The sequence below is a fragment of the Tiliqua scincoides genome, chromosome 8, assembly GCF_035046505.1.
Source record: "Tiliqua scincoides isolate rTilSci1 chromosome 8, rTilSci1.hap2, whole genome shotgun sequence".
In the NCBI taxonomy this organism is placed as follows: Eukaryota; Metazoa; Chordata; class Lepidosauria; order Squamata; family Scincidae; genus Tiliqua; species Tiliqua scincoides.
Window position 1 is genome coordinate 45693575 of NC_089828.1, and position 27161 is coordinate 45720735.

At 47.6% G+C, this 27161-nt stretch overlaps 1 protein-coding gene across 1 annotated transcript in view; it reads right to left on the reverse strand.

Annotated features, from left to right (window-relative positions):
* Positions 1-26313, reverse strand: part of ANKRD13B (ankyrin repeat domain 13B) — a 37325-nt gene extending 11012 nt beyond the window's left edge. Inside the window, exons 1-6 of the mRNA XM_066635897.1 lie at positions 26200-26313; positions 9075-9210; positions 8687-8811; positions 7002-7047; positions 4933-5076; positions 1554-1743 (exon numbers count right to left, since the gene is read on the reverse strand). Coding sequence (XP_066491994.1) covers positions 1554-1743; positions 4933-5076; positions 7002-7047; positions 8687-8811; positions 9075-9210; positions 26200-26313 — 755 coding nt within the window. The remainder of the gene's footprint in view (positions 1-1553; positions 1744-4932; positions 5077-7001; positions 7048-8686; positions 8812-9074; positions 9211-26199) is intronic.
* Positions 26314-27161: the final 848 nt, after the last annotated feature.

A 27161-nucleotide genomic window follows, 5' to 3' on the forward strand; every position in this document is an offset into this window, starting at 1 on the left:
CATGATACCTCCTCCAGTCTCTCCGCTGGCTTCCTATCCCCTTCTGTACCTGGAACAAATTCCTTTTTCTTACCTCTTAAGCATTGTTCACTCAATACCCCTATTACCCTTATTTCCCATCCTACCTTATTTCCCATTCATAACAATTTATTTATTTGTTTATTACAGTATTTATACACCACCTTTCTCATTGACCTCAAGTGGTTTACACTGGCAGGCTGAACAGAAACCCCATTTTTCAATGAGGTTTTTACTGAGATGGGGCCATATCTCAGTAGCTATACTGGGGCCATAGCTCATAGTAAGCAGAAGGTCCCAGGTTCAATCCCTGGCATCTGTGGGTAGGGCTGCAAAAGATCTCTGTCTGAACCCTGGAGTACAGCTGCCAGTCCCTTGAGAGCTGGATGCAGGACCAGCCCATCCCTGAAGCCACCCTTGATGACATGGTGATGACATGGTGCGCATCAAGCAGTGAGTGGCAGTGAGGCGTGGCAGATTCAGGGTTCTGCCCAACGCAGCCACCTCCTTCCAGATTGCTGCAGACAGAGTCACTTCGATCTGCTTCTTCACCTTGCTCCTTCTTCAGGCGGTTCTTTTTCAGAACAGGAAGCGCAGGACTTCCTGTTCTGTTTGGAGGGACCGCGCAAGGAAGAAGTGAGGTGAGTGGATAAGTATGCAGACTACTGCCTGCCCACACTTGCGGGGGGGGGGGGGGAATTACGCAGACAGCAGGAATCCACTTCTTTATCCACTCACTTTGCCCCTTCCTCATGCAGTTCCTATAATTAAAACAGGAAGTCCCACACTGCCTATTTTTGGAAAAGAACTGCATGAGGAATGAGTGAAGTGAGGAGGTAAGGGGCTTTTTCTTTTGGGGTGTGTGTGTGTTTGCACTTGTGTCTACACCACAGAGGCGGAAGCACCAGTGGATCAAGGGTAGCAGACTTAAGGCCCAATCCTATCCAATTTTCCAGTGCTAGTGCAGCTGTGCCAATGGGGCATGCACTGCATCCTGTGGTGGGGAGGCAGTCACAGAGGCCTCCTTAAGGAATGGGAACATTTGTTGCCTTACCTTGGGGCTGCACTGGTGCTGGAAAATTGGTTAGGATTGGGCCCCCAGTTGGGCTGTCCCAGATGGATGGACCAATGATTAGACTAATTTATAGAAGCAAGTCTGTTAGTCCTGATGGCTGTATGCTACCTCCAGAGGCAAGAGTGCCTCTGAATACCAGCTGAAGGGGTGCAATGGTGAGAGAGAAGCGCACTTTCACCTCTTGATTGTGGGCTTCTCTGGTTGTGAGGACCAGGATGCAGGAATAGGTGGGCCTTGGACCCAAGCCAGCTGGGCTGTTCTTATGTCTCAGTGTAATGTCTGAACACTCTTAAAGTTATTGCCTCAAAAGATTCTGCAATCTTAAGCACATACTTAAGTACCGAGAATGCCTCCTGGAGAAGAAACTGCTGTGACAAATTCCCCTTTCAACATCACCACCAACTGCCACTCTCTGCCTCCTGGAATGTGATGTGATCTTCATGGACCCCGCCACACACACCTCTCAAATGCAATGTTGCGTGTGTCCAGCTGCGTGGTGACCACCGGAGCTGTGAGGCGCCCCATGACCTGCTCTTCTGTGGGTTGCACTGCAGCCAGAAGACCCTCTCGGTCATGGGTGGCCAGAGCAAGTGTCTCCGAGTAAACCACTCGCCGGTCATGGTCAATCTCCATCACAACTGCACTGGTATCTGAATGGGGAGAGGAAAAGAGTAGCCTCTGAGCAGGTGTAACCAGACAATGTTGCTTGCCAAAGCCACACCATCACCCCCAAATCACATCTGGGGCTAGGATCACTTCTACAGCAGGATCAGAAAACAGCAGGAGCCTCAATCCATTGGCCAGCCTGTAGGCTATTTATTACCCCTCCTAACTATAGACAAATGATGGCTGCCCAACTCATTAAAACTCATTTCACTGTTTGGCTCCCATCCAAGGAACTATTGTTCCAACCATCCCTAACAAAGACTTTTCATCAATTCCATCATTCCCAGATTTCTAACCCAGGGACACCCAGGGACATTAAGCCAGTTTCAAAGAAAGTATGAAGTTTGCAATGTAGACACTGCAAAGAGGCCTTCTAATTGAGTGACAGTCATCTGTAAACTCCAATGTGCTACAGCCTACCCATCCCAGCTGTCCTCCGTTTCCCAGACTCCTTAGCCTAATCTTTACTGGGTCTGCTTTCTTAGGGGTAAAGCTCTCCTTCTTCCCACATCCATAAATTTTGATTCTCCTTGGAATGAAAACAATTTCACAAAATTGTTGTAAGCCACCTGAATGCCTCTGTGGGAGGCAAAACTCCCGTTATAAAACATTTAATACACGTTACCTGAAGTTCTTGTCTGTGATTTAAGACACAGGTCTACAAAAGACCTTTTCTTAGTTACCAAGAATATTTGAACGAATTTAAAATATTTTTGGGGTGCTGAATCCAAGAATGGCATCAGTTTTGCCCAATTTGTTCTAGTTTGGGGGGTATTGCATAGCCACCATATATGCCGATTTAAGCAGCTTCCTCGTGAGGAAGCCAACACCATGGCTTCCTCAAGAGGAAGCTGCTTGAATTAGCATATGTAGTGACTACGCCATACACCCAAAAGTAGAGCCAATCCGGCAAAAAAGATGCCATTTTTGGATTCAGCGCCCCAGATATACTCATGAATAGCTCTGACTTTTAAGAAAGCAAAATGTGTGTAGGTGAGTGATATATTTGTGTATCTGCATCTGTGGGGTGCCTTCTCTGTTCAGTATACACTATCCCAGTGGTTCTCGAACTTTTCCGGCTCGCGCCTCCCCTGACCCTTGTAGCCATTGGCCATGGCTCCCCATTACAACACCTCACCTCAGTCACCCCCAAAATGGGGGTGAAGGTGTTATAATTATACACTAGAAACAAAGCCTGCCAGCACTCTGAAGCTGCAATCCTTACCACACTTACCTGAGAGTAAGCCCCACTGAACAAAATAGGACTTATTTCTGAGTAGACCTGGTTAGGATTGTGCCCTGAGTTTGTTAGCAGCACACCTGGAGGGTTTTGGAAAGGGAGGGGGAAGTGATGAATTTGCTGGGGGAGGGGAAGACTTTGATTTGTGTGTATCTGCTAATTGCAAACTGCTGCAAACTGAGACCTAGAGACTGTTTGGGTGGAATCCTAACCCCACTTTCCTGGGAGTAAATCCCATTGAACACAATAGGACTTACTTCTGAGTAGACCTAGTTAGGATTGTGCCTTTTGTCTTACAATAGCAGGCAACAGAGTACCCCCCCCCCCGCCCGCCCAAAAGGAGGAAAAGGGGGAATGGCTAAAAAGGAATAGTGATTTTTATTTTTAATCAATTTTTGGAAACAAAGTCATCAAGAGTGGGTTTTTTTTCTTTTTTGAAGGGGGAAGAAAAAGAGAAAGGTGAAGATCCTTGGTTAAGCTGACACAGACCCCAAGCCTAGGTCTACTCAGAAGTAAGCCCCATTTGAGTCAATGGGGCTTACTCCCAGGAAAGTGAGGAAAGGCTTGCAGCCACACCCAGCAAGATTACAACTCACCCCAAAGTAGATGGGGGCTGCTCACACACACACACCCAACATGCAGATGCCACCCCTGTTTCCCCCAGGCAAGACAGAGGGATGCAGGCTGGGGCACTTGGACACCCCTCCACTAGGAGCAGGCTGGTTCCTTCCTTCCCAAGCAGAGGAAAGTGCGGCACTGCCTGTACTTACTTTAAAGCCTGCCAGGAGCGCGCCCAGTGCTGATGAGATGCAGCACCTCCACACTCTTCTCTCCTCCAGCCTTGACTAATCCCAGGATGCCCAGGGCGAGGGGCACACTGGGAAATGTAGTCCTTGGGGTGAGGTTGCACATGGAGAGAGCTCCATGATGAGATGCGGCACCTCTGCCTGCCTGCCCAGCCAGGCTTCTCTCCCACCTTCCCCACCATGTTTCACACGCCCTCCCAGCCTCATGCTGCCCCACCCACCTTGTTCACAGCTGCAGAAAAGCAGCAAGTCAGCAGGCAGCACGTGCAGCACAGCAGAGCAGCCTCTCTCCCCGAGATGCCAGGTGACGCCCCTGGAGGCTAGCCACGCCTCCCTAGGGAGGCACAGATTGAACACCTCAGCACTAGCCCACTGCCAGGTTGAAACTTGTCTTTTAAAAAACAAAAAACTAAATTATCAGAAAACTTAAAGCTGCACTTTTTTCATGCTCTGCCATTTGACAGAACCACAGGGTCTGCCAAGCAATCCAACCCAGAATTACACTGACACCTGTCACTTGATACTGGTTTTCTTCTATGGCACCCATGAGGGCTATCTTCATCATTTCTCCACAAACATGAAAATGTGGCTGCCAATCCAAGTTTCACTATTTGTGGGTCCTGACAGCCAAGCTATACTGTTGGACCCTAGTATCCATGGACGCCAGCAGACACCGTCCTTGGATGCCAGCGGATACGGGGGCCCGCTTTTAAATGGCTTTAAACAAACAGAAAAAACACCAAAATTGGGTTTCATACCATTTCGTGGCCAAACCGTGCCGTTTCCAACCCTCTACAGCTATTTTTAGAGCTGAAAGACTCACTTCCAGGTCATACAGAGGTTCCTTTCTCCTCCTAGCCTCACCCCAGAAACTTTATTTTGGTGCTTTTTGTGTGCTTAAAGCCATTTAAAAATCAGACCCCAGTGTCTGCAGATTCAGTATCCGTGGGGGGTTCTGGAATGTTTATGAACATGCCCACCTGTATGTGACATTTTTCTTTAGTGAATCGCAGCTGTGGATCAAGATCCAATTGGAGAGAGGCAGGTATGAGAAAAGAACGCAGAAAAATCCCCCGCTGCAACCTCAGCTGGAAGGGGGTCCACCACTGGGAGCACATCCAACCAACCTTGTCCCCTGAAGATGAAACTGCGGTTTCCACGCTGCCACGTCATATGGTCAAAGCCCAGCAGTGTCGTGTCCACCCTCAAATTCTGGCCACACTTCCACACCTTGTAGGTATCGCTAGGACAGATTTTGGAGACCAGGGGGACTGCCAAAGAAACAAAGAGAAAGAGAGGCAGTGTGACATGACGGGACTCTCTTCCTGCAGAGAAGAGCACCTCCCATCTCCTTTTGGGCACTGCCGCTGATGATGTGAGGTGGCAGGAGTGGAATGGGGAAGAGTTTACTGAAATGATGTTTAGAGAACGGGGTGATGAACGGGCCCCACTGCTGTTGATAGAGGAGGGAGAGAAAAGGGATTGCCGGCACCGGGGACTGTTTGCTAAAAACTTTGGACCCTCAACCTCCCTACAAGTAGTCCCCCCAAAACAGTCAGCTGCTAACAAGGATATCCAAACAAATCAGCTGCCAATAATTTCTAAAAAGAGCCATACCAGGGCTTAATGATGGCCTGTAAACCATCAACCATAGCAACTAGAAACCCTAAGAAGAGAAAGCACTCTGTAGATGTTCAGAGACACCCTCTAATTCAGTGGTTTTCAAACTTTTCAGGAGTTTTACTCCTGAGATAAGTCTTTGCGGGGGCAAGGGCAGTGAAACGATGCTCAGGATCGCGTCACTAACGGGGGTGAAAGGGGTGTACGACAGGCATGCTGCAGGCTACGTGAGTTGCAGGGAATCCTGCACAGCCCTCCGCAGGGCTCCCCGAGGCTTGGAACACTGAAAAGAAGCGTTTGCAAAGCACCTCCTGTTTGCAAACACAACTAGGGAGTGTTTTGCAAACTCTTCTTTTCAACGTTCCAAGCCTAGGGGAGCCCTACAGAGGGCTGCGCAGGGCTCCCTGCAACTCCTGCAGCCTGCAGTAAGTAAAAGCACACCCCTTTCACCCCCTTTAGTGACACGATCATTGGGATCGCGTTGCTGTCCTCGCCCCCCCCCTTACCCCTTAAAGGGACCAGGGGAGCATTACACGAGCTGGTGGGTTGCAACCCACCGGTTTGAGAACCACTGCTGTAATTAGTCCAGGGTTCACCAGAAAGACATTGAACACAACACTGTTGGACTGGATCTTGACTCACAGTGAAATCTGATATTAAACAACCAGGGGCTTCATTTTAGGGGTGGGTTATAAGATGAATGGATGGATGGAATCTCAGGTGTAGGGAGGGGAGAACTAATAGTTTCTCACCCCCCCTCCAGCTAGAGACTATGGCCAGCCACGTCCAATAAAAAGATAATCATTAATCCACACTTACAGAATCAGAAGCAACACTTAATCAGGATTTTTAACAGTTCAAATAACTTTAAAACTCACACAAAAATCAGCAAGCTTTCAATTTCTCCAGAACTCCTCTTCAGACTGGATGTTGGGCAAAGGGGAAAAAAACACCAACAAACAAAGAGGGTATGGAAGAGAAAAACTGGACAGGGTGGCAGAGTCTCAATGACTGTAGTTTCTAACAATCCAAGAACAAGTATGGTAGGATATAAATAGATTTATTTCAACTGGTGTGCCATGAGAGATCCGCAGGTGTGCTGCGGGAGTTTTGAGCACAGTGGTTGAAAATTGTTGAAAAACTCTTCTGGATTCTGTGGCTCTGTTTTCAGGGCAACTGTCTGTAATAATGATTCATCTGCCTCTCTGGAACCCAGAAGAGTCTCCCAGAAGCCAGAAGTGACATCACAAGAGGTGAGGACCACAGAGCAAACCAGAGAGGTCAGTGTGCCATGAAAAGAAAAAAACTGAAATTCACTGCTCTAGATGCTAGCATGTCGGGCTATAGAGACAAAGACAAAAAGGGCTAAAGGGGCTAAGAATCAATATTGACTGCTGTCCTGTTTTTAGAAATTATAATCTGTTACTAAACTTTCTCTCTAGCATTAATCAGCGCACAGAAGGGTAAAAGAGAAACCCACCCACTTCACAATGGGGTGCCTCCGGAAATAGAGCCTACAACCCCAGCCCCTAACGAACACGTAACGCAAAGTTGCGTTATTTGCATGCAAACATACCCCAACTAGTGAATTCCCATTTCATCTCCACATAGAAATCTTGAGCCTGGGGCAAAGAGAACAGAAGCCAGAGGTCAAAGGAGAGCTGGATGCCTGCGTCCTACTTTTGAACTGGGCCTTGCCTGTTGCCCCATCCTAGACATAAGGGTTTTTCTTAAAACTGGAGTAAGGACAGAGGGATTAACCTAAATGATACCACAGCCTGAATCCGATGCTCAGTTGCGAAGGGGGAGAATTGGACCCTTTACTTCAGTAAATAACTAGGGTTGCCAACTTATTTCGACTCCTCCTATTCCTGCGCCTTTAAGAGCAATTTGATTTGCAGATGTTAATTGGTAAAAAATGCTTTTGCTGTACAAGCATCACCTGCTCTTTCCTAAGATCAAGCTGCCGTCAAAGGCACACGAGCAGTCATGTCCATTTATCCGGACAGCTGGAAACCTTATGCACATTATGTCCAATTCTGACTATTGCTACATTGAAACAGTTAATTAAAGGTGCATAAAAATCAAAGAACTTAAAAACCTAACCGTATTATTTTGGTTTGCTTTTTGGCTGCCAAACTTCCCTTAACATGGCAGGCAGAAAGAATTAAAAAAAACTCATCACTGTACTGCCATGCTGGGAAAAGCCTTACCTGTTGAATTTTAGTCTATTTTGTAGTTATTAGAAGCAAAGGAGCCCTGCCAGAGGAAGGGGGGGAATATAATGTGCATGTACGACTGGTCCAAGACCTTCTGGCACATGAGGTAGTGCGCCAAATGGCCCCCCCTTCCAATGCAGGACTTTGTCACACCTAATTCTGCTCTGCTATATCTGGTGATGCACCAGCTTGTCTCCCACCCCCACTGCTCCCCTGTTCCCTGAATTCAAAAAGAAACAGAATGGAGATCAAGGAGATACCCCAGCCTAGCCCTCCTCTCCACACTTCTACTGTGTGGAAAAGGTACCCCTCTTCCTTTTTGAATCCAGGAAACGGGTAGAGGAGGAGTGGCACAGAAGCAGGTAAGCCTCCCCCAGGTTGCTGTCCAAGGTGACCACCACAGTCTGGCTCATTGATGGGTTAGCCCTGTGTCCATTTGGATGACAGCCTGAAATTATCCTGAGTGACACACTTCTTCAGGGACGCGTGGTGTGGGGGCGGCAGGCGTGGCAGAACCGCTCCACCATAGTCCGTGGAAAAGCACCATAGCCACCTCGCCTGCTTACCCCTGAGGTGGCTCTCCTTACACCTGAGAAAGTGGGTGTAAGGAGAACTTTCTCAGGTATAAGAAGAGCCCCTTTGGGTGTAAGCAGGTGGGGCAGCTGCGGTGCTTCTCCATGGACAACGACGGCCAGTTCTGCCTCACCTACCGCCCCTGCACTGCACATCCCTGTACTGCTTTAGCTTCCCCTCCAGGGCTCATATCTTTGCTAGATGAATCCCAGCCCTCAAAACTTAATTTAGGTAAAGCTGGTTTAATCTCATCTTCCCTGCCCCACTCATTCACTCCTTAATGATGCCCAAACTTGGCAAAATAAGGGGGGAAGCAACTTTCATATACATGAGTCACCAGCAAGTGCTGCCCCTCAGGCTCCCTTGCTGTGCAGATGGGGGGGGGGGCAAAGAAAAACACACTTGCTTTGTTTGTAGGTATCCCATGAAGGGATGCATGTGGGGGTGGTTTCTTGCACATACACATTACCTTGTGCAGTTTCTCCAACAGAATGGGGATGCCAGCTAGGCGTTTGATGGCCCGCTGGTAGTCACGATAACGCAAAACCAGTTGGACAAGTTCCAGGTCACGGGTGCTGACCGCCTCCTGCAGTACTGTTGGAGGGAGAGCAAATTTCAGGGGTGCAATTTAGATCTGGGATGGGTACAAGGTAGGCTGGCTCCAGTGGGGAAATGGGCAGCAAGCAATGCCCACTACAGCCATGAGGGGGGGAAGGCAGACCTCATGTCCCTTAATAATATCTTCATTCATTTATTGAAAAGATTTACATCCCACCTTTCCAGAATTACAACCACCACCAAGGTGGCTTACAAAACGGAATGAGAACCAAACACATTATTGCCCAAATGGGACAGACCTGTCCACCCGCTCCGGTTTTCCTTGGCCACGTCAGCACCGTGCCTCAGCAGAATCCGGGCACACTCCAGGTGTCCCAGTGTGGTGGCTAGGTGCAAGGGGGTCCGGCCTCGTGGGTCCAGTTGTTCAAGATCCACCTGTGGGAAGTGAGGAAGAGAGCCATTTAATGCTATGCCAGGGCCACGGGATACAGAAGTGATTTTTAATTGATGTGCCCCAACACACTGGTGTACCATGAGAGTTTGGAACACAGTGGTTGAAATGAACTGAAAAACTTTTTCAAGTTCCACATCTCTGTTTCTAGGGCAACTATCTGTAGTAGCAAATTGTCTGACAAATTGTAGTGATAAATTGCACAGCCGATGAAGGAAGAGGGACAATTTGTTACCCTAAAAACAGAGACATGGAACCGGAAAGAGTCTCCCAGAAGCAGGAAGTAACATCACAAAAGGCAAAGGCCATAAAGGTTAGTGTGTCCATGTGCTATGACATCATTGAAAATCACCGGGATAGAGAGTGCCATGGAGAGACAGACCTGGAGTGTCCTCCTAACTCCTTCCTGCCTTGGAGCCATATAAAATATTTAGATTAAAGAGATCAGAAAGCTATCTTGTCCCGTTCCCTTGCTGCCAGGAGGCCTGTCCTGTCTCGACTTGCACTGATCAGTTCACCCAGCCTAGACTTGGCCCATGCCAGAACCAGATGCTCTCATTATACAGTGAGGGGAGGAACAAAATTTATTTTCTCAAATAGTCACAGAGCAAACCCTGCACTTCCCTGCTTCAGAAAGAAACTCAAAGTGATTTACATTTTTAAGTTAATTTTAGGTATGTGGTATTTTGACTTGTGGTAGAAATCATCCCTTTTAATGGGAAACTCAAGTGGCTGAGTGCCTAACAGTTTGGAAGGATAACAGAGTGACCTAAAAATAAAATAGCCATTTCTGCGTATTTGGGGGACTCCCTAAGTGCACAGAAGTACATAAGTATGCAAACAAAAATAATTTTGTTAAGGTTTTGTCAGCTTCTGTAGAATCTTGACAGCTCTTGAGCCAGTGTTAATAGGTTGCTAAAAAAGCATTGGGGGGGGGGGGAGATGGAGGCATGAGGAGAGATGGGGGTTGGAATTGTTCAGCTCAAATGGTTCTTAATAAATATCATGGAGGGACGTGGGATCAGGGTTGGAGGGATGCATGCTGTGAACTTGAAAGAAATCCCTCCTCCCTGCTCTATGTTTCAAGAAGAAGGAAAAGGATACCCTTTCCCCCTTCCCACTTACCAGAATTACCCTTTTCAGTGGTATAAAGCAATAAAATGCTCACATTTAGGGTTGAACTCAAGGACCACCATTCTTTGTTTTGATTTACTGCCACTTTATTTCTTTTTTATCGCTTTGCTGTTGCAAACCACCTTGGGCAAGGGTGGCCCAAGACCTCCCAGCAATACTGACAGGCAGCAGGAGAAATGGTGGAGTCGGACAGCACGGCGTGCTCCCTGCCAATCCATTGGCTGGAGAAAGTTGCTTCCGTGGGCTGAAAGGTGGGATATAAATAGTTGTAATAAATATACATAAGTACACTGGCACCCTATTTTGTTCCCTGGCTCCTTTCTTCCACAGTAGGCAACAAGGTTTTTTAGCCCCTTCTTCCCCAGGGTGTGAACACTGGCTCTCTGAGGGCTCTTCCCTTAAGTATCTCAGCAACACCTAGGTGAGGCCTGGAGGATGGAGGCCAGTCTAATTCAGCCACTCCTTCTTGCATACATCAAAACATTGGCAAGACCTGGTGAGTACTGAGGATCAAGGTCAGGGCCATCCAGGAAGCCAACTGAGGTGGTCGCCTCAGGCAAATTCATTCATCTGTCTGATGTGGTCGCCTCAAACAGATGCATTCATCAGTCTGCATTGTTGCTCCTTCTCTCACTCTCTGGATTAGAAAAGGCAAAAGAGATACTTCCTCTTCATTTCCTTCTTCCTTTTTGAATTCAGGGAGCAGGCAGCAGCAGTGGAGGCTGGCACACCCCTGGGTAAGGTGCATGATATTTGGCACACTGCCTTAAGTGCTGTGCACTGTTGAGCTCAAGTACCAGATCCCTACAGCGAAGGTTCTGCCAAAGCTTCTGTTGCAGTTTAGACTGGAAGAGGGGGGATTAAAGAGCCCTTGGCTTGTCAGGGACAGGTACATTTCACTTCAGCGGTAACCATACCATACCTTATCATAGATCAGTGGTACGATGCGCACAGAAAGCCCCAGATTTTATTTCTGGTATCTCCTGTTAAGAAGGACCTCAGATCACTGGGCTAGGAAACAGTCTCTGACTGGAAGCATTGGAGGGCCCAACCTGAGTAGACACTACTGAGCCTGATGGACAAACGGCCTGGCTCAGTGGAAGGCATGTGACAGGGCCTTCTCAGTCATAGCCCCCAGCTCTGGAACTGCCCTCCCATGGAAGCCTATTGCACTCCCTCATTGGCAACTTCTCAGTGCCTTAACAAAAACTTTTTTGTTTGTGTTTAATTAAATATCACTGTCATTAAATTTTTTCTCTGCTCTCCTTATCAGTCTCTTTTATTGGCTTTTAGTTAGGTTGACTGAAATTTATTTCTCTGTATTTTTACATGTTATTGTATTATTATTTTCAATGTAGCACAAGCTGCCATGGGAGCCTCTTTGGATGTTAAAGGGCAGGGTAAAAATCCATGGATGGATGAATAATTATGCAGTTCTAGTGGGCAGGAAAGGAATCAGAGGATACAGTAGTGTGCACTAACAAAATTGCTACAATGGTTCCTCCAAAATTTCTCCCCCTAAAAGGCAAAACAGAAACAATTATTTATCAGAGGCTGGTATTAATGGAAGGTGGCAGGCAGGATGACCAGGATGACACAGCATTTGAGTAAAAGCAAAAGCCATACTGCAAAATTATAGAAAAAACACAGAATAGAAGAGGCTGTTTGACTTAATTTAAAGGAAAAATTGTATTCTCACAGAGCTGCTTAGGCGTAAACACCTTGAAATGCAAATAGAGAAAATTGCTAGGTAATTTTAATTTAATTTTAATTTAATTGCTAGCAGATAGGCCCCAACTTGGCAGTCTTAGCAAGGACAGTCTGCCTGTGTTCGTTTATAGTTTTAAATTGTTATTCTTCCATGCTTTCAAAGGAAAAGACACATGTAGGTAAAATAGTCTTTGCCCTAAAGTGCCCTATAAACCAACATATATGGGGACATAGTAGTCATTAGAAGTAAGTCTTAAGCAACCTTTGCTGCTTGATTTTAGAAAAGTCTTAAGAACAGACAAAAGCTTTAACATTGCAGGAAGCCTTCACATGTGTTTCTATGTTGACATTAGCATAGGAGAAAGGCATGCAGAGAGAGAGTTGAAGTGCATTGTGTCATCTCTCTAATGAGGATGGTACGGAGACCTGTCAAGGAAGTCCCTAATTGGATTGATGGATGCAAGTAAGGGTCAGTACTGGATAAAATGATATTATAGCACCCCCTGCTGGTTCTTGAAAACTTTGTAATTCAATAAGTTTAATTGTTTAATTTCACCTTTTTTGGAAACATGTAACTTGAAACTCACCTATGAGGTGTCTCTAAGGTTATCTCTAGCCTATTAAAAGTTAGCCCCATCTATGATGTCAAATCTTCAGCGAATGAGAAGCCTAGAATTGAGGACAAAGGGCTGTGAGAAGTATAAAGGTTAAGGACCAGCATTCAGACGGGGCTCCATGCTTTGTGACATGAGTCCCGTGGGCCAATTGTATACAATTCAAATAAAAGTCTGTGAACCTTCACCCTTGAGTACCGAGCCATTCTGAGTTGCTCTCTTCAGCCTTGCAACAGTATCAGACGACAGAGACTGTCTCTGGACTGCTGGAGCAAATGAGTGTTATAAACATTATGCTCCATTTGTTCCTCTCTAGAGGTAAGTTAATTAAATGAACCAATTTTTTTTTGAACAGAGAACAGCACTTCCCCATGCAGCCCTGGGAACAGTTTGTTTACCTCTTTGAAAGGTGCAGAACGTTCCACCAATAGGTAAGTTTCAAACCGTTTCTTTTAGATATAACTAAGTAGAAAAGACAGCCACACATATGCATAAACTAAAAACCAGATGTTAAGATTTGCCTTGTTACTACAGATCAGTGTGTGTGAACTTTGGCCTTCCCAAGCCCTACAAGCTCTTGGCCAGGTGGACCTCTCCTCACTGCCCATTTGCCTTCTCCCAAAATCCTTTGCTCAGAATCCAGTTTTGGCATTTATTCCTTTGGACCACCAGTCCTAAGATCCTCCAGCTACCCTTGGCCTTGGCCTTCCTTTACCCACCTTTTCCCATGGTCCTTCTGCCTGCCCTGCCCCTCTGTAGGGTCCACACAGCTCAGCCAATGGCAATCTGAGCCCCTCCTGCCTGCACCACCACAATATTACTTAGGACATCTCACTGCCACATCATCACCACAACCAAGTCACTTAACGGGAAGCCATGTTTGTTTATGCATACCTCTGTGGCATTCCTGTATGCCACAGAGGTGTTCTGTAGCAAATGAAAATGTTCATTTTCAATTGTGTGTCTTTAATTTGTCTGAAAATAAAAATAAAAACACTGTCTAATTTTAACATCAAAAGGCACACAAAGGTGAAAGGAGCTGAACCGTCTCGCTCAATTTATTTCCTCCAAGCCCTATCACTGTAAGCTCTTTTTTCCCAGTCTGGATCCAACACCAAAAGTGAGACAGACTGTGAGAAAAGCGCATGGAGCATGGGGAGGAAAGGCAGAAGAGAGGGGAATGGTTTAGCTCATGTCACCCACACACCCATTGTCCAGCTTTATTATGCCAACAGGGCAGACAAACAAACGTACAAACAAATGTTGTTGGTACAAACAAACGTCGCTGCTCTGGTTGCATCTCAGTTGGTCCTTAGTTTATTACAAAATAAGAATATCTGGTGAAGTCAAAAGTACTTGATGTGCAGTTTCAGCCCAAGACCTCCCAGTGCTTCAGGCAGCACACTAAATGCCACCCATATGGTATCTGGTTGCACCAAATGCAGTCTCCTGATACCAGCAGCACACAAGTGGAGGCTAAGGGCCCAATCCTATCCAATTTCTCAGTGCCGGGGCAACTATGCGAATGGGACATGTGCTGCATTCTGTGCTGAGGGGGCAGTCCCAGAGGCCTCCTCAAGATATGGGAACATTTGTTCCTTACCTCGGGGCTGCATGGTGGCTGCACTGATTCTGGAAAGTTGTTTAGGACTGGGCCCTAATACTGCTATTCCATAGATTTGAAAGGGAAAAGGGGAACCAAGCAGAAGTGTAGAGAAGAGGGGTGGGCTAGAGCATCACTTTAGTCCAGGGGTGCCCAAACCCCGGCCCTGGGGCCACATGTGGCCCTCGAGGACTCTCAATGCGGCCCTCAGGGAGCCCCCAGTCTCCAATGAGCCTCTGGCCCTCCGGAGATCTGTTGCAGCCCTCACTGGCCCGACACAACTGATCTCAGCGTGAAGGCAACTGTTTGACTTTTTTGCGTGAGTTGTGGGATGAGGGCTTCCTCCACTACTTGCTGTTTCATGTCTGTGATGCAGTAGTGGCAGCAAGGAAAGGCCAGCCTTGCTTTGTGCAAGGCCTTTTATAGGCCTTGAGCTATTGCAAGACCTTCATTCATTCATATAAGTTCATCTTTAATATATTCATTTATGTAAACTTATGTAAATTTATTCAAATTTTAAATGTAAATTAATTCTTTCTTTCCCTGGCCTTTCTTTCCCTTCCAGTGTCAGAGAGATGATGTGGCCCTCCTGCCAAAAACTTTGGACACCCCTGCTTTAGTCCATCATTGTCCTCTCCTCCCTCTTCTGCTCTGTTATGCTCTTCCTTGTGGAATCAAGAAAGTGGGAGGAGGTGGCAAAGATAGATGGGCGGACAAAAGCACACAAAGTGCACCTCAGGGCCTCATGGATGAGCCGTCCCCGCTTGTGGGTCTATTTAACTTTTAAAGTGTAACTGCTCAAGTAATTTTCCTTCTTGACCTGCTTGCCCCAATGCTGATGACATTACGTAGAATGGTAATATAAATAAAATATCTATATTCCCCCATCTGTTATTTCCCAATATTAATGACAAATGCTGAGCTTTGCATACCAAATCCCCCCCGTCAGACTTACTTTTAGCACACTTCATTCCTTGACTGGCAATAAAACACAGTGACACTGGGAAAGGCTACTATTTAGGGAAAGGATTCTGGATGATGGAGAGATTTTGGTGGACAAGTTGTCTCCCGTGCTCACAGATATCCTTAACTGAGGCTGGGAAGGATCTCTCCCTGGTCAAATGGGGCAATAGTTCCTTCAGACGAATAGTTCATGACACCTAAAAGATGCTGCTTCGTTCTCTTGCAAAGTTTAGCCTGAGATCAAGCTATATCCAAGGATCAAGTGTCACTGCTGGGGTTCAGTCTGAGGCTTTGGAAGGCAGCAATACAAGAGAGTGCTTCTGAGCATAAACAGAGTGCCTGTCCCCCACTACAAAACAGCCCTGGTACAACTCTAGAAGCAAACATCAATATGATGCAAAATTTCATTTTGTACACAGAGCTGGGAGTGTTAATTAAAACTCAACAGACAGAGTTACTCTCTCCCTCTCTCTTTAATTGCTTTAATGAAAAGGTTTATAATTAAAGAAAAACAACTGATCTTCCCACAGCGACTGGGGGAGTCAGGTGGTGCCAGAGCTTGGAACAGCTGTTAGGCCAGGGGAAGTGAAATGCGGAAGGCATGTCTTGTAATTTTCAATATGTATTCTTCATGATGAGCAAATCCAGATTCCCATGCAACATCCTTGGGTCCAGCACTCTGGTAGAGCTCACCACTGTCACTGGGCTTCAGGACTCCCTCAGAAGAACTAGGCTGTTTATCTTTTAGCTTCCATGACAGTGATATTACAGCAGTAGACCGTAACAGCCATAACAACAACAATAATAGAAAAGTAAGAAAAAGTACCAGATATAACTGTAGTCAATAAGAAAGAAAAACAAGTCAAAATCAATGATATAGCAATAGCAGGTGACAGCAGAGTCGGAAAAAGTAACTAAATACAAGGACTTAGAAATTGAAAAGTCATGGAAAAAGAAAGTAATCCCAGTGGTGATTGGAGCCCTTTGGTGCAACTCCAGAACAGGCTGAAGAGCACCTTAACGTTATAGGGGACACAGAAATTACCATCGACCAACTGCAAAAAAGCAGCTTTACTGGGAACAGTTTATATTTTGCGATGATAAAACATCAAAAATATGGCAAGCGTCAAACATCCCAGGTCCTTGGGAAAGACGATGTTTGAATAAAACAAACCAGTTAATAACTGTGTGAGCAATGACAATAATAATAAAGAGAGGGGAGCATGGCCATCTCAATCTTGCTACTGCCACCGCAGCAAAAGAAAAGTCCAGGTTAAGCCCCCTCTCCAAAATGTATAAGAAGCACCCAGACCAGGATGGCCCACCAGAAGGCATCATGCCAAGCATCCCTTCACATCTGGAGTCAGCCCTGGAAATGGGACCAATGCTGAAGTGATCCCTTAGGACAGAGGGGTCAGAACTGAACCCTTATCTATCAGGAATCAGAAAGTAATTCCTCCCCCCCCCCCCACGAGACTAGCCCAGCTCTGTCTGAACATTTGCCCTTCCTTCTCAATGCTTTATTTAGGATTGATTGTAAAAAAAAAAAAAATTCATGTCCTGCCCTTCTTCGGAAGAAAGTGACACGGCTTACGATTTCTGCCCCCCAAAACACAATTAACAATGAAAATACGTCAGATAATACAGACCTGAGAATCTCAAGGCCCCCAAATTTTTTTTTCTAAATTTATGGTAGTTTTATAGAAATTTGGGGCGCTGATTCCAAAAATGTCATCCGTTTTGCCCTATTACTCCTAGTTCTAGAGATAAGGCCTAGCCTTGTAAGTGAATTATTCGAACAGCTTCCTTGTGAGGAAGCCATGGCGTAAGCTTCCTTATAAGGAAGCTGCTTGAACCGTTCACTAATAAGGCTATGCCATATATCTGAAACTAGATGTGATAGGGCAAAACGGATGCCATTTTTGGAATCAGCATCACAACTATACCTGGGAATAGGTCTAAGACAGCAAAACGTGTGTTGGCCTATGTGATCAAAATAACAAAGAGCATCATTTTCTGTTGAAAAGCGGTATATAAATACTGATGATGATAATAATAATAATTACACAGTGGAAACCATCACATCATCAACAAGCCTAAAGCCCCGATCAGTCTGAACCCAGGAAGACAGTGGGAACATGGGTATTCTGAGGGGGGGGGCAGGCGCATAGTCACAGAATCGGGGGGGGGGAAATGGGCAGGCAGGATGGCTGTTATACGGCAACAGTTGATCAAAAGGAGAAAACACCATAAAATAAAACCACCGATGTTACAAGAAAGGCCTCTCTGAAAAGCCAAGCCTGGTGTCTGAAAACATTCATGTTGGAACTAGTCAGACCCTCCTGGGCACATGGCTTGTCTCACTGGCTTGTCAGAATAATCATACTTGGCACTGATAGACCACAGCTGACAGTTCAAAGAATTTGATGTACATGATCTCAGTAATCTTGACAATGATCACAGGAGGCAGGCCAGCCTCATCCTCTCTGGACCGAAGATGGGGGTGGTGGACGGTGAAGCAGAGAAAATAGCAGCCTGGACTTTGGTGGCTGAACTGACAACTCCCCCAGCCTGTGGCTCAAATGCTTAGTCACAACACTAAAAGTATGATCCTATGCATGTCTACTCATAGGTATGTCCCACTGTAGTCAGTGGCACTTACTCCCAGATAAGAGTGGATAAGATTGCAGCCTAAGGCAGGCAAAAGACCTCCTGGCACCTGAGGTGGCACATCAAATGCTGCCCTCTTTTACTCAGGGGTGCGACAACTGCCACCGCTTCTCCACTTCTCCCTGGATTTGAAAAGATGGAAACAGAGCAGAAGTGTGGGTGCTTAGATGATCTTGCCCACCACTCTCTTTTCCTCTGCACTTCCTCTTCCATTCCATTCCCCTATTCCTTCTTGAATCCAGGAACTGGGAAGAGGAGGAGTGGTGAAGGTGGGTGGGCAGATGGAGGTGGATGGCCCTCCCGTCTCAGGCAGCTTCAGGGGCAGGACTGCACTACACTAAACATGCTCTTATCCATAGCTCTTCACTCTGAAGGCAAGATTAGTGCCTCTGGGTGAGGCACATGTGGCTTTCCCCTTCTGGAGCGGCTGTCTTTTCAGGGGGTGGACTGGATGGCCTAAATATTTTTTTCTGAGGTTCCCAGAACCCACTCAGTGAAGACAGATGGGTGCTCAGAATTATACCCTCTGCTAGATTGTTGGTTCAAGGGTGAGGCCTCAGGCCCATCCACCTCCCCCATCCCATGCTCAAATTACAGCGGGGGGGGGGGGGCTGCCCCCCTTACATTTTGTTACTTTACTGTAACTAACTTTAAGCATCTGTATTGAAAACAATCACATGTTCTTCCTCAGCTTACTCCTGCCTCCATTTCCTTTCTTTTAGACTATTGTTTCTCTTGGGACTATGTATATTGAAAGCCCCTCAGGGCAGGGACCTATCATTCTATGCAAAGTGCCAGGTACATAGATGGCATAACAATAACTATTTCAACCCCTTGGCTACCAGGAGGATGACACACACACACACACACACACACACACACAAAAGTAGTTAGCCACATGCATGTCATTAAGGACCTCCTACTTATTTTCCTCACAATTCAAGAATTGCCTTTACTTGGGTTGAGACAGATGAGTGGATGAGTGGTTTCTTAAAGCCACCCCCCCCATGACCAGATGGCAACAGGGAGGGAATCTAAAGGCTTCAGGGGAGTGTGATTGGAGATCATTGCACTTCTCCAGCAAAACGCCCACCTCACTTCACATATAAAAAGGGTTCAGCAGTTGGAAACCTGCTTTGAAACAGACCACAGAGTTTCAGATGAGCAAGGGCTCCTCAGGGAGACAAGACAGAAGACTTTCTCTGTATTTTCAGGCTAAAAGCAACATTTTCTCTTAAGTACAATTGGTAGCTTAACCTGGTTGGCAGCATCTGGCCCCCAGGGCACTTTTGTCTGCCTCCTGGGTGGCACTATGAAATGTTAATCAAGGTGTGGTACAAAGATACAGGAGAGATACACAGGAAAGAAAAACAGTTGTAAGAAATAGAGGTATTTCACAATAGAGGAAATACCTCTCTATGCTTAACATTGGGTAACTATACATCAGGGGTGTCAAATTTGTTTCAGACAATGGGTCAGATATCATGTATAGTGCCTGCTAATGACAGGAAGTCACATCATTAAGCAGGAAGTCATGTCATTAAGCAGATGATGACCAGAAATAAGCACTCTATTCTCACATAGGAACTCATTAACTACAAATGACAAAAGAGAAAATATGCAAATCTTGATCATATGTTCAAGGTACAGGAGAGTACCTTAAAAGTATCTGTGTCAGTACCTTAAGTATCGGTATCATAAACAATCACATGTTCTTCAACTTACTCATGCCTTCATTTCCTTCCTTTTTGACTAATGTTTCTCTTGTGACTATGTATATTGTAAGCCCTCAGGGCAGGGGCTTCCTATCCTATGGCTTATACTTATGACTTGCACATGGATGGAGAGTACTTATGCAGACTACCCTTTCAGCAGTGCCACCTCAGCTGAGGCATCACTTTATAGCTCAGCAGCAGAGAGATGCTTTGAGAAGTGACATCTTAGTAGAAGTAATGCTTCTGAAAGGGTGGCCCACATGATAACTGGGCTCTTCCAATGCCTTGCTGCTGGTCTGTTCCTTCCACTGCAGTGTTCCTTGACTTCAGAGACCTCCTTCCATCTCTCCTTCCCAGAGCCTTGGCAGAAGCAGTGGTGCTAGGAGAGCCCAATTATCACAGGAGCAGAATAAAGAACCCACAGGCCTTTTGTTTGACACCCCTGCTATACATAGCTCTTCAACATAATGCTACTGAAATAAGTTCTGACAGCCAGAGGGTGCCCATTATGGAGCCAGGCCATCTGGGGAGTATGTTTACATGTGCGCCGTTTTGCATGGTAAAACACACTTCTAGATCCAGGCCACTGTCTGGAGAACAGTCCCAGAGAAAGCAGAAGTCAGACAGCTCAGAAACATTCTTGCTTAAAGTGCATGCTTTGGCTCATTTGCATTTATGCAAATCAGAAATCATCTATTGCCTCACCACTGACACTGGGCTTAAAATAACAAAGTACGCATACACAAGAGTTAAAAATAATAATGCAGAAACTTCAGTAAATACACTGAAAAGCTCGTCTTAAAAACCAGAGTGCAAATCGGATCCAGTCTCTGCTGAATGTTTAATATAAACTTCCCAGGGAAATTGCAAGCATTTGAGGCAAACCTTATGGGGCAAAAATTAAAAAAAAACTAAACTAAAAAAACCAAAGGAACCACAGTTTAAACAGTTATGAATCATGTGATGTAATGATGAGCCTTTGAACATGTGCAGAATATATTCCCCCTTTTCCCCAGCACTGAGTAACTGGCTACCCTCCGCTCCCATAGATTTGGGATCTTCTCATAATACTAGAATGTACAGGGAGGGCATCCAATAAAGTTGACATTAAGTTAAGGACAGACGAAATAAGAGGCTGCAAGCAATGCAATTTCAATGTAGAAAATTCACAGGATATAGTACTGAGATTTTTTTTTATTAAAAGGATTAGACAAAATTGTGATTGGTTATGGCAGTGAAATAGAGCCTCCATGTCCAGGGGCAGTTTAGCTCTGGGGAAATCGCAGAAAGACTACTGCCTTCCTGTTCTGCTTGCAAGCACCCTAGCGGCATCCTGCTCATCGCTGTGGGAACCAGGATGAAGGTGAACCTTGGTCAGATCAAGCAAAGCGATTTTCCTGGGATGTCAAGATGTTAACTATTCAATGGAAAACGTCTTAGATTGATTTCTTTCTCTCCACAGGACTGAAAAATAGCTCAAGAAACATTTCACATTTTAGTGACCGACATAAAATGTTTTGATGCCCTGGCCATAGGTCAGTGGTCGGGGAACAGGGGTAAATTACCCCAAATGGGGTAAAAGTGAAAATCTGGGGGTAATGAGGAGGTAGCGGAGGGAGTCAGCGCACCCGCTCTCCACCCGCTCCAGGGGGCCAGCAGCGGGCTGGTGCGCTGTGTGCACACCGCCCGCTGCCCTGCTCCCTTCCGCTCACCTTCAGATGCGGTGAGCGGAAGGGAGCAGGCGATACACTCAGGCTGTATCCACAGCCTGCGTGTATCGCAGCCGCCCGCTCTCTCCACTCTGTGCGGGAGACTGGAGCTGCCCGGCGCTGTAGTGATGATGTCATCACACAGCGCCGGGCCGTCAGTGTCTCCCGCCGAGCGGACAGAGCGGGAGGAAGAAGAAAAGCCGCGCCAACCGACGTGGGATCGAGGTAAGGTGAGTATTGTTTATTTATTTTTATTGGGGGCATCGTTGGGCTACCTATACTGGGGGGATCACCGGGCTACTAACTACCTATACTGGGGGGTCATCTGGCTACTGACTACCTATACTGGGGGGATCACCGGGCTACTAACTACCTATACTGGGGGGTCATCTGGCTACTGACTACCTATACTGGGGGGTCATCTGGCTACTGACTACCTATACTGAGGCATCACTTGGCTACTGGCTACCTATACTGGGGCAGCTACACCTCTGTATGGGGGATTCTGTTGTATGCAAATCAAGGGGGTAACGTCTGCGTTTATAAATTTTTTGGGGGGTAAGAGGTAAAAAAGTTCCCTGACCCCTGCCATAGGTGGTTTGGATTTTTCCAGCCTTATCCAATGTTGGGTTTCTTTTAAGTCCATTTCAAAGATGGGACACAATGTGATATATCTGCTAACAGAGCAATCCTAACAACGCCCCCCCCCCCCCCGGAGCTGACCCAAGTCCCTTGTACTGGCTCCCAGCCATCTTGGGAGGATAGCCTCCAGAAACCGTCCCCACGCCTGGAGGAGGTAGGTTTGTGCCAGCAGGGGGTGGGAGAGGGCAGCCGCACGGAAGGGCATTTCTGGCAAGGGGAGCCCAGGGAATGGATTGGGCCCAAGAGGTGGGTGGAACCGGACGTGAAGGTGCAGGCCAGATCCCAACCCCTGTCACTGGCCCAAGTAGTGTTAGTCAGGCCGCTCAGATTTGCATTCACAAAATTGCAGGCACAGACCTGAGTAGCCCATAGGAAATCCCCTTACTCCAGTTGTGCACCAGCCTGCACCCAACTCGTGCTGGATATAACGCAGGCCTGAATATAACACAGTTGGCCTGCCTGTTCCAGTGCAGGTTAGGATTGTGCCCTAAATTATGAACACAATGAAGCTTCTCTTGGTTTCATCCAGGACAACAACACGGTTTAGTCATAGCTGCAATCTGGGCCTCTTTGAAATCAAAAAGTGGAGTCAAGATGTTAGCACAAGCTCTCTCTCCCCACACACACACACACACACACACACACACACACACACACACATCCTGGCTACCCTCCCCTTGGTAAATATCAGAACCCCGGAAGCTCACGCATGATCTGCCCTGTTTACATGCAAATCACAAGCCAACCCGCAGGGCTCCTCACTGCAAGGAAGGCAGGTGTGATAGGCACTAAGACAGGGAAAAATACACATAAACACACACAGCTAGGTCAAATACATCCCACCCAGAATAAGGAAGCAAGACATTTTGCAAACAAAGTGAGTTGGTCAGGTGTCGATTTGGACTGAAAACAAGCCCCCCCCCCCCACCTTTCAGAGCCAAACCAGGTTCCCTCCATCCAAACTGTGCCTGCTTGCTGTGGCATAGTTGGCCCCTCTGGCACCAGGGCAGTGACTTGCACAATCACCCCCAGAAATGCCCCAGCCGTGAGCCTCTAGGACCCCACAGAGGCCTTTCTGAGGCTCCCAAAGGGGTCAGAAACTGTGCTTCTGGTCTTCCAGAAGCAAAATTTACAGCATCGGGGAACCTTAGAGAGGGTTCCCCGACACGGGTTCAGGTTGTGCAAGGCTCCGTGAGCCTCAAGTGAGTGGAGGGGGGGGGGTGGATTTGCGCAGGGGGGTGCCATTGCAGACCTTTGCCCTAGGGTGTGGGGCTAGGGAGCTCCACTACTGGAAGGGCCCGACCTAGAAAGTAATTCTGTTGACATGATGATGTCACGGCCAATTATCTCTGGGTTATGGCACACTGGTTGCATGGTTGTGCGCTGATGGTTTGTTTAGTTGTTTTTCTCATAAAGTACAAAGAAGAGGGCAAAATCAGTAGCTCAGAGCAGCTTGCAACCCCTCAGAGAGCCCACAAGGGGGGGTGTGCAGGAGAAGGTACTGCGGTGGCAAGGAGGCCTCACAGTACCTTCTTGTCACTTACCATACCCTCTCCTGCACTCCCCTCATGGACTGCTTGTTGTGAGCTGCTCTGTTGTGAGACAGTTGTGAGCTGCTCTGAGCGGCCAACTGCTTTTTTCATTTCCCTCTGCTTTTTAAAGGAAAAAGCGTGGGAAAAAGCTGCTGGTCACTCAGAGTGGTGCACAACCACTCCAAATGCCCATGAAGGGGGGTGCAAAACAAAAAGTTACCCCTGGCTTGACACCCCCTCAAGGCATGGTACTGGAGGCTGTACCCCCCCCGCCCCACCTTAGCTATGCCTCTGCCTGCTTGGGACTTGAAGACTGAATTTTCTGGAAACTATCTCAAAATATCTGAAATATTTTTCTTAAACGCATGCATTTTTAACCCAACTGGATAAAAGCAACACCACTTGTCTGTAAATGTGGGGATGGGATGGGATTTTTCTTTATCTGACCAAGGTCCAGCAACCTGTGTCCACCAGTGGCCAGCCACATGCCTTCATTGCCCTGCTTATAAGCTTCCAGAGGCAATAGCCTATCTCTGTTGTCTGTATCTAATGTCAAGAGATATGCTGTCTCTGAATATGGAGGTTCCATCCTTGGCCACCATAGCTGCCAGCAGACCTATTCTCTATGAGAATATAAGAATGGTCTTTCTGGATCCACACCAAAGGTCCACCTGTCCAGTATTTCATTTTCAACATCAGCCAGAACACTCTGGGAAGTTCATCAGCAGAGCATTAAGGCTGTCACCCTCTGAATATGGTCTCCAGAGGTGAAACTTCCTTGTTTAGATGAATATAAATTAGGAAGTTCCATTTTTGCTATTAAATCCAAAAGCCATTGATAGACTTATCCACCACCATTGTGTTGTCCACCATGGTTTCTCGGCAGACATTAACAGGATTCCAGGCATGAGGACGGTCTACTCTAGGAAGTTTGCAGCGCCTTTTCTCTTAAGGCAAATCCCCGAGAGCATACTAGCTTCATCCCATTCCACATTAGAACCACCAAGCCTCAGGCACTTCCCCTCCTCTCCCATTATGAGTTGCACCCACCACTGCTTTCTTGTTGCAGCAACAAGGGTGCCCTAGCCCATGAGCTGCTGCTTTTCTCCCAAGGCAGGGTACATCTGAAAACGCATAGGACTGAGGCATCTGCAGCCACAGCAAACAGACAGTGTGCACTGACAATACTCTGATCTGTATAGGGTTTTCAAGTGTTCAAAGGGCCTTCCATACCCGATCCTGTTGTTAGCGTGGAATGTAACTTCATACTGCAGATGGGGAGGCTGTAATTGAGGATCAGGGGCTTGCCTAAGGGTGCAATCCTATCCACACTTACCTGGGAGTAAGCCCCATTGACTACAATGGGACTTAGTTCTGAGTAGGCATGAACAGGATTGTGCTGTACATGAGTTCTTATCCGAGGTGGGATTTGAACTGGGGGCTCCCTGCAGTCTTTTTGCCCTTATGTTACACTAACTCTCAAAGTGCCCAGTGGCAGTAGAGTGATGGCCAGACCCCTGAGCAAATTAGAGGTGGTAAATCCCCAAGTCGACCCAAACAAGTGTAGGGTAGAAGAAAGCATGTAATTAAAAGCAATTAATAATAAAAATACCATCAAATGAAAGAAAGCGTCAACAAATCCTGGATGAAAACCCAGGCATCTTTCCTGAAGTTTGAGTTGCATTAAAGATATGAGTTGTGGGCCCAGGTAAGTCCCTGCATAGTGGCGGTCAGCGATTCTGTGAGCTCTCACACTGTGCTTAGTTCTGAAAATGAAATGCCAATGCACCCTGCACTTTCTACTTTGGGACTGAAAGACGTTATCCTAACCCCCAAAGCACTGGAACTTCTTGGGGTGATGCAGCAATGGGAATAAAGGACACTCTGCAGATGCTCAAGCGCACTCATTTTGCTTCCACATTGTTAAGGCTCAATGTTGTGGCTCAGCTCTCATTCCCACCCTGCTTGCGGCCAAAGAGGATGCATGTGTGGTGTGAACCTGTGGTTGTGCCAAACCAACGCAAGGGCTCCGGCTTCCGATGCCAAACCCTGGAAGGAGAGCTTCCAGTGCCAAGAAAGCAAAAGCGTCCTCCGTTCCTTAGCAGCCGCTGAACCCACAAAGTCGATGCCGCCGTCCCCCTGTAGCAGAGCCTGCTTCCCTGTACTAGAGCCCACATCATGTGCGCCCCAACACACCAAGTCCTCCAAGGTAGCCATGCAATGGAAATTGGGGGGGAACCTCCTGCAAGCCTCTTGGGTCCTGGGGAAGAGCACCCTTATGGGGACCCCAAAGCAGATCCAACCCCAAGTGGGGGGCATAGCAACCCCTTCTTGCAGCCCAAGGGGAACCCCTCCCTTCCCGTCCCCCCACCAGCCCCCAAACACAGTGGAACTCCCCACAGCCTGTGCTTGCCTTGGGATGAAGCCCCCCCAGACTTTCCCATCTCCCTATTAGGAGTGGATCTCCTCATCAGAGCCCCCCCCCCGCCCTGCCCCAGATCCCTGCCGCTCCCCAGCCCTCCTTGGGTGGCGCCAGCCAGGTGGCTGTTGCCTGCAGAGGGCTTGGAGCGGGGAAGCCCCGCCGATGGAGGCGCCTTGGCAGGGATGCTCCGATTGCATCAGCCCCGCCCGGCCCCGCTCCATTGTCCGGCTGGGAGGCCCCCCCCCCCACCGCGACCCACCTGCTTGGAGCCGAGCTCCCTCTCCAGCTCGCGGGGCTGGTTGTGCCAGACCAGCCTGTGCAGCGGGTACTTGGCCTCGGCGCCTTTCCTGGCACAGGAGGAGGCGGCCAGCATCCTTTTGGCACCGGGCGGGGGAGGCCGTCGGGGGGGCTGCAGCCGCATGTGCGCCTCCGGGCCGGGCGGGAGGCAGGGCAGAAGGCAGCCAGGGAGGGGATCGCCGGCGATGCGGGCCTGCCGGGGGAGGAGGAGGAGGAAGGGGGAAGGCGGAGGCGAGCCAGCCAGCCAGCCAGCCGTGCGCTCTGCTCCCAGGGCGCACGGGAGGAGGCGGGATGGCAGCCTGGGCGGGGGGAGTGGGCGATCCCCACCCCACCCCGCAGCTGGAGAGCAGAGGAGGGGGCTCCTGCCTCGCCCGCCTTGGGGTGGGGGGAGTAAGCCAGGGCACTATGGGATTTGTAGTCCCCCCAGGCTGGAAACCAGAACAATTGGGAAGCCTGTGCATGTCTACTCAGAAGTAAGTGCCATGACAGTCAACGGGGCTTACTCCCAGGTAAGTGTGGATAGGGTGGCAGCCTAAGAGCCCGATCCTATGCATGTCTACTCAGAAGTAAGTCTCAGAACAGTCAATGGGGCTTACTCCCAGGACAGTCTGGATAGGATTGCAGCCTCAGAGCCCAGTCCTATGGCTTTCTACTCATTCATTCATTCATTCATTCATTCATTATTGGCATAAAGATACAGAAGTATAACTTAAAAAACATGATTAAATGAATGAATGAATGCCTTTCTGCTGAGAAGTCCCATGACAGTCAACGGGGCTTACTCCAAAGAAAGTGTGGATAGGATTACAACCCAGTATGCATGTCTACTCAGAAGTCCCATTATAGTCAATGGGACTTACTCCCAAGAAAGTGTGGATAGGATTGCAGCCTTCCTTCCCTAGTTCCCACTCAGGCGCACTCCCC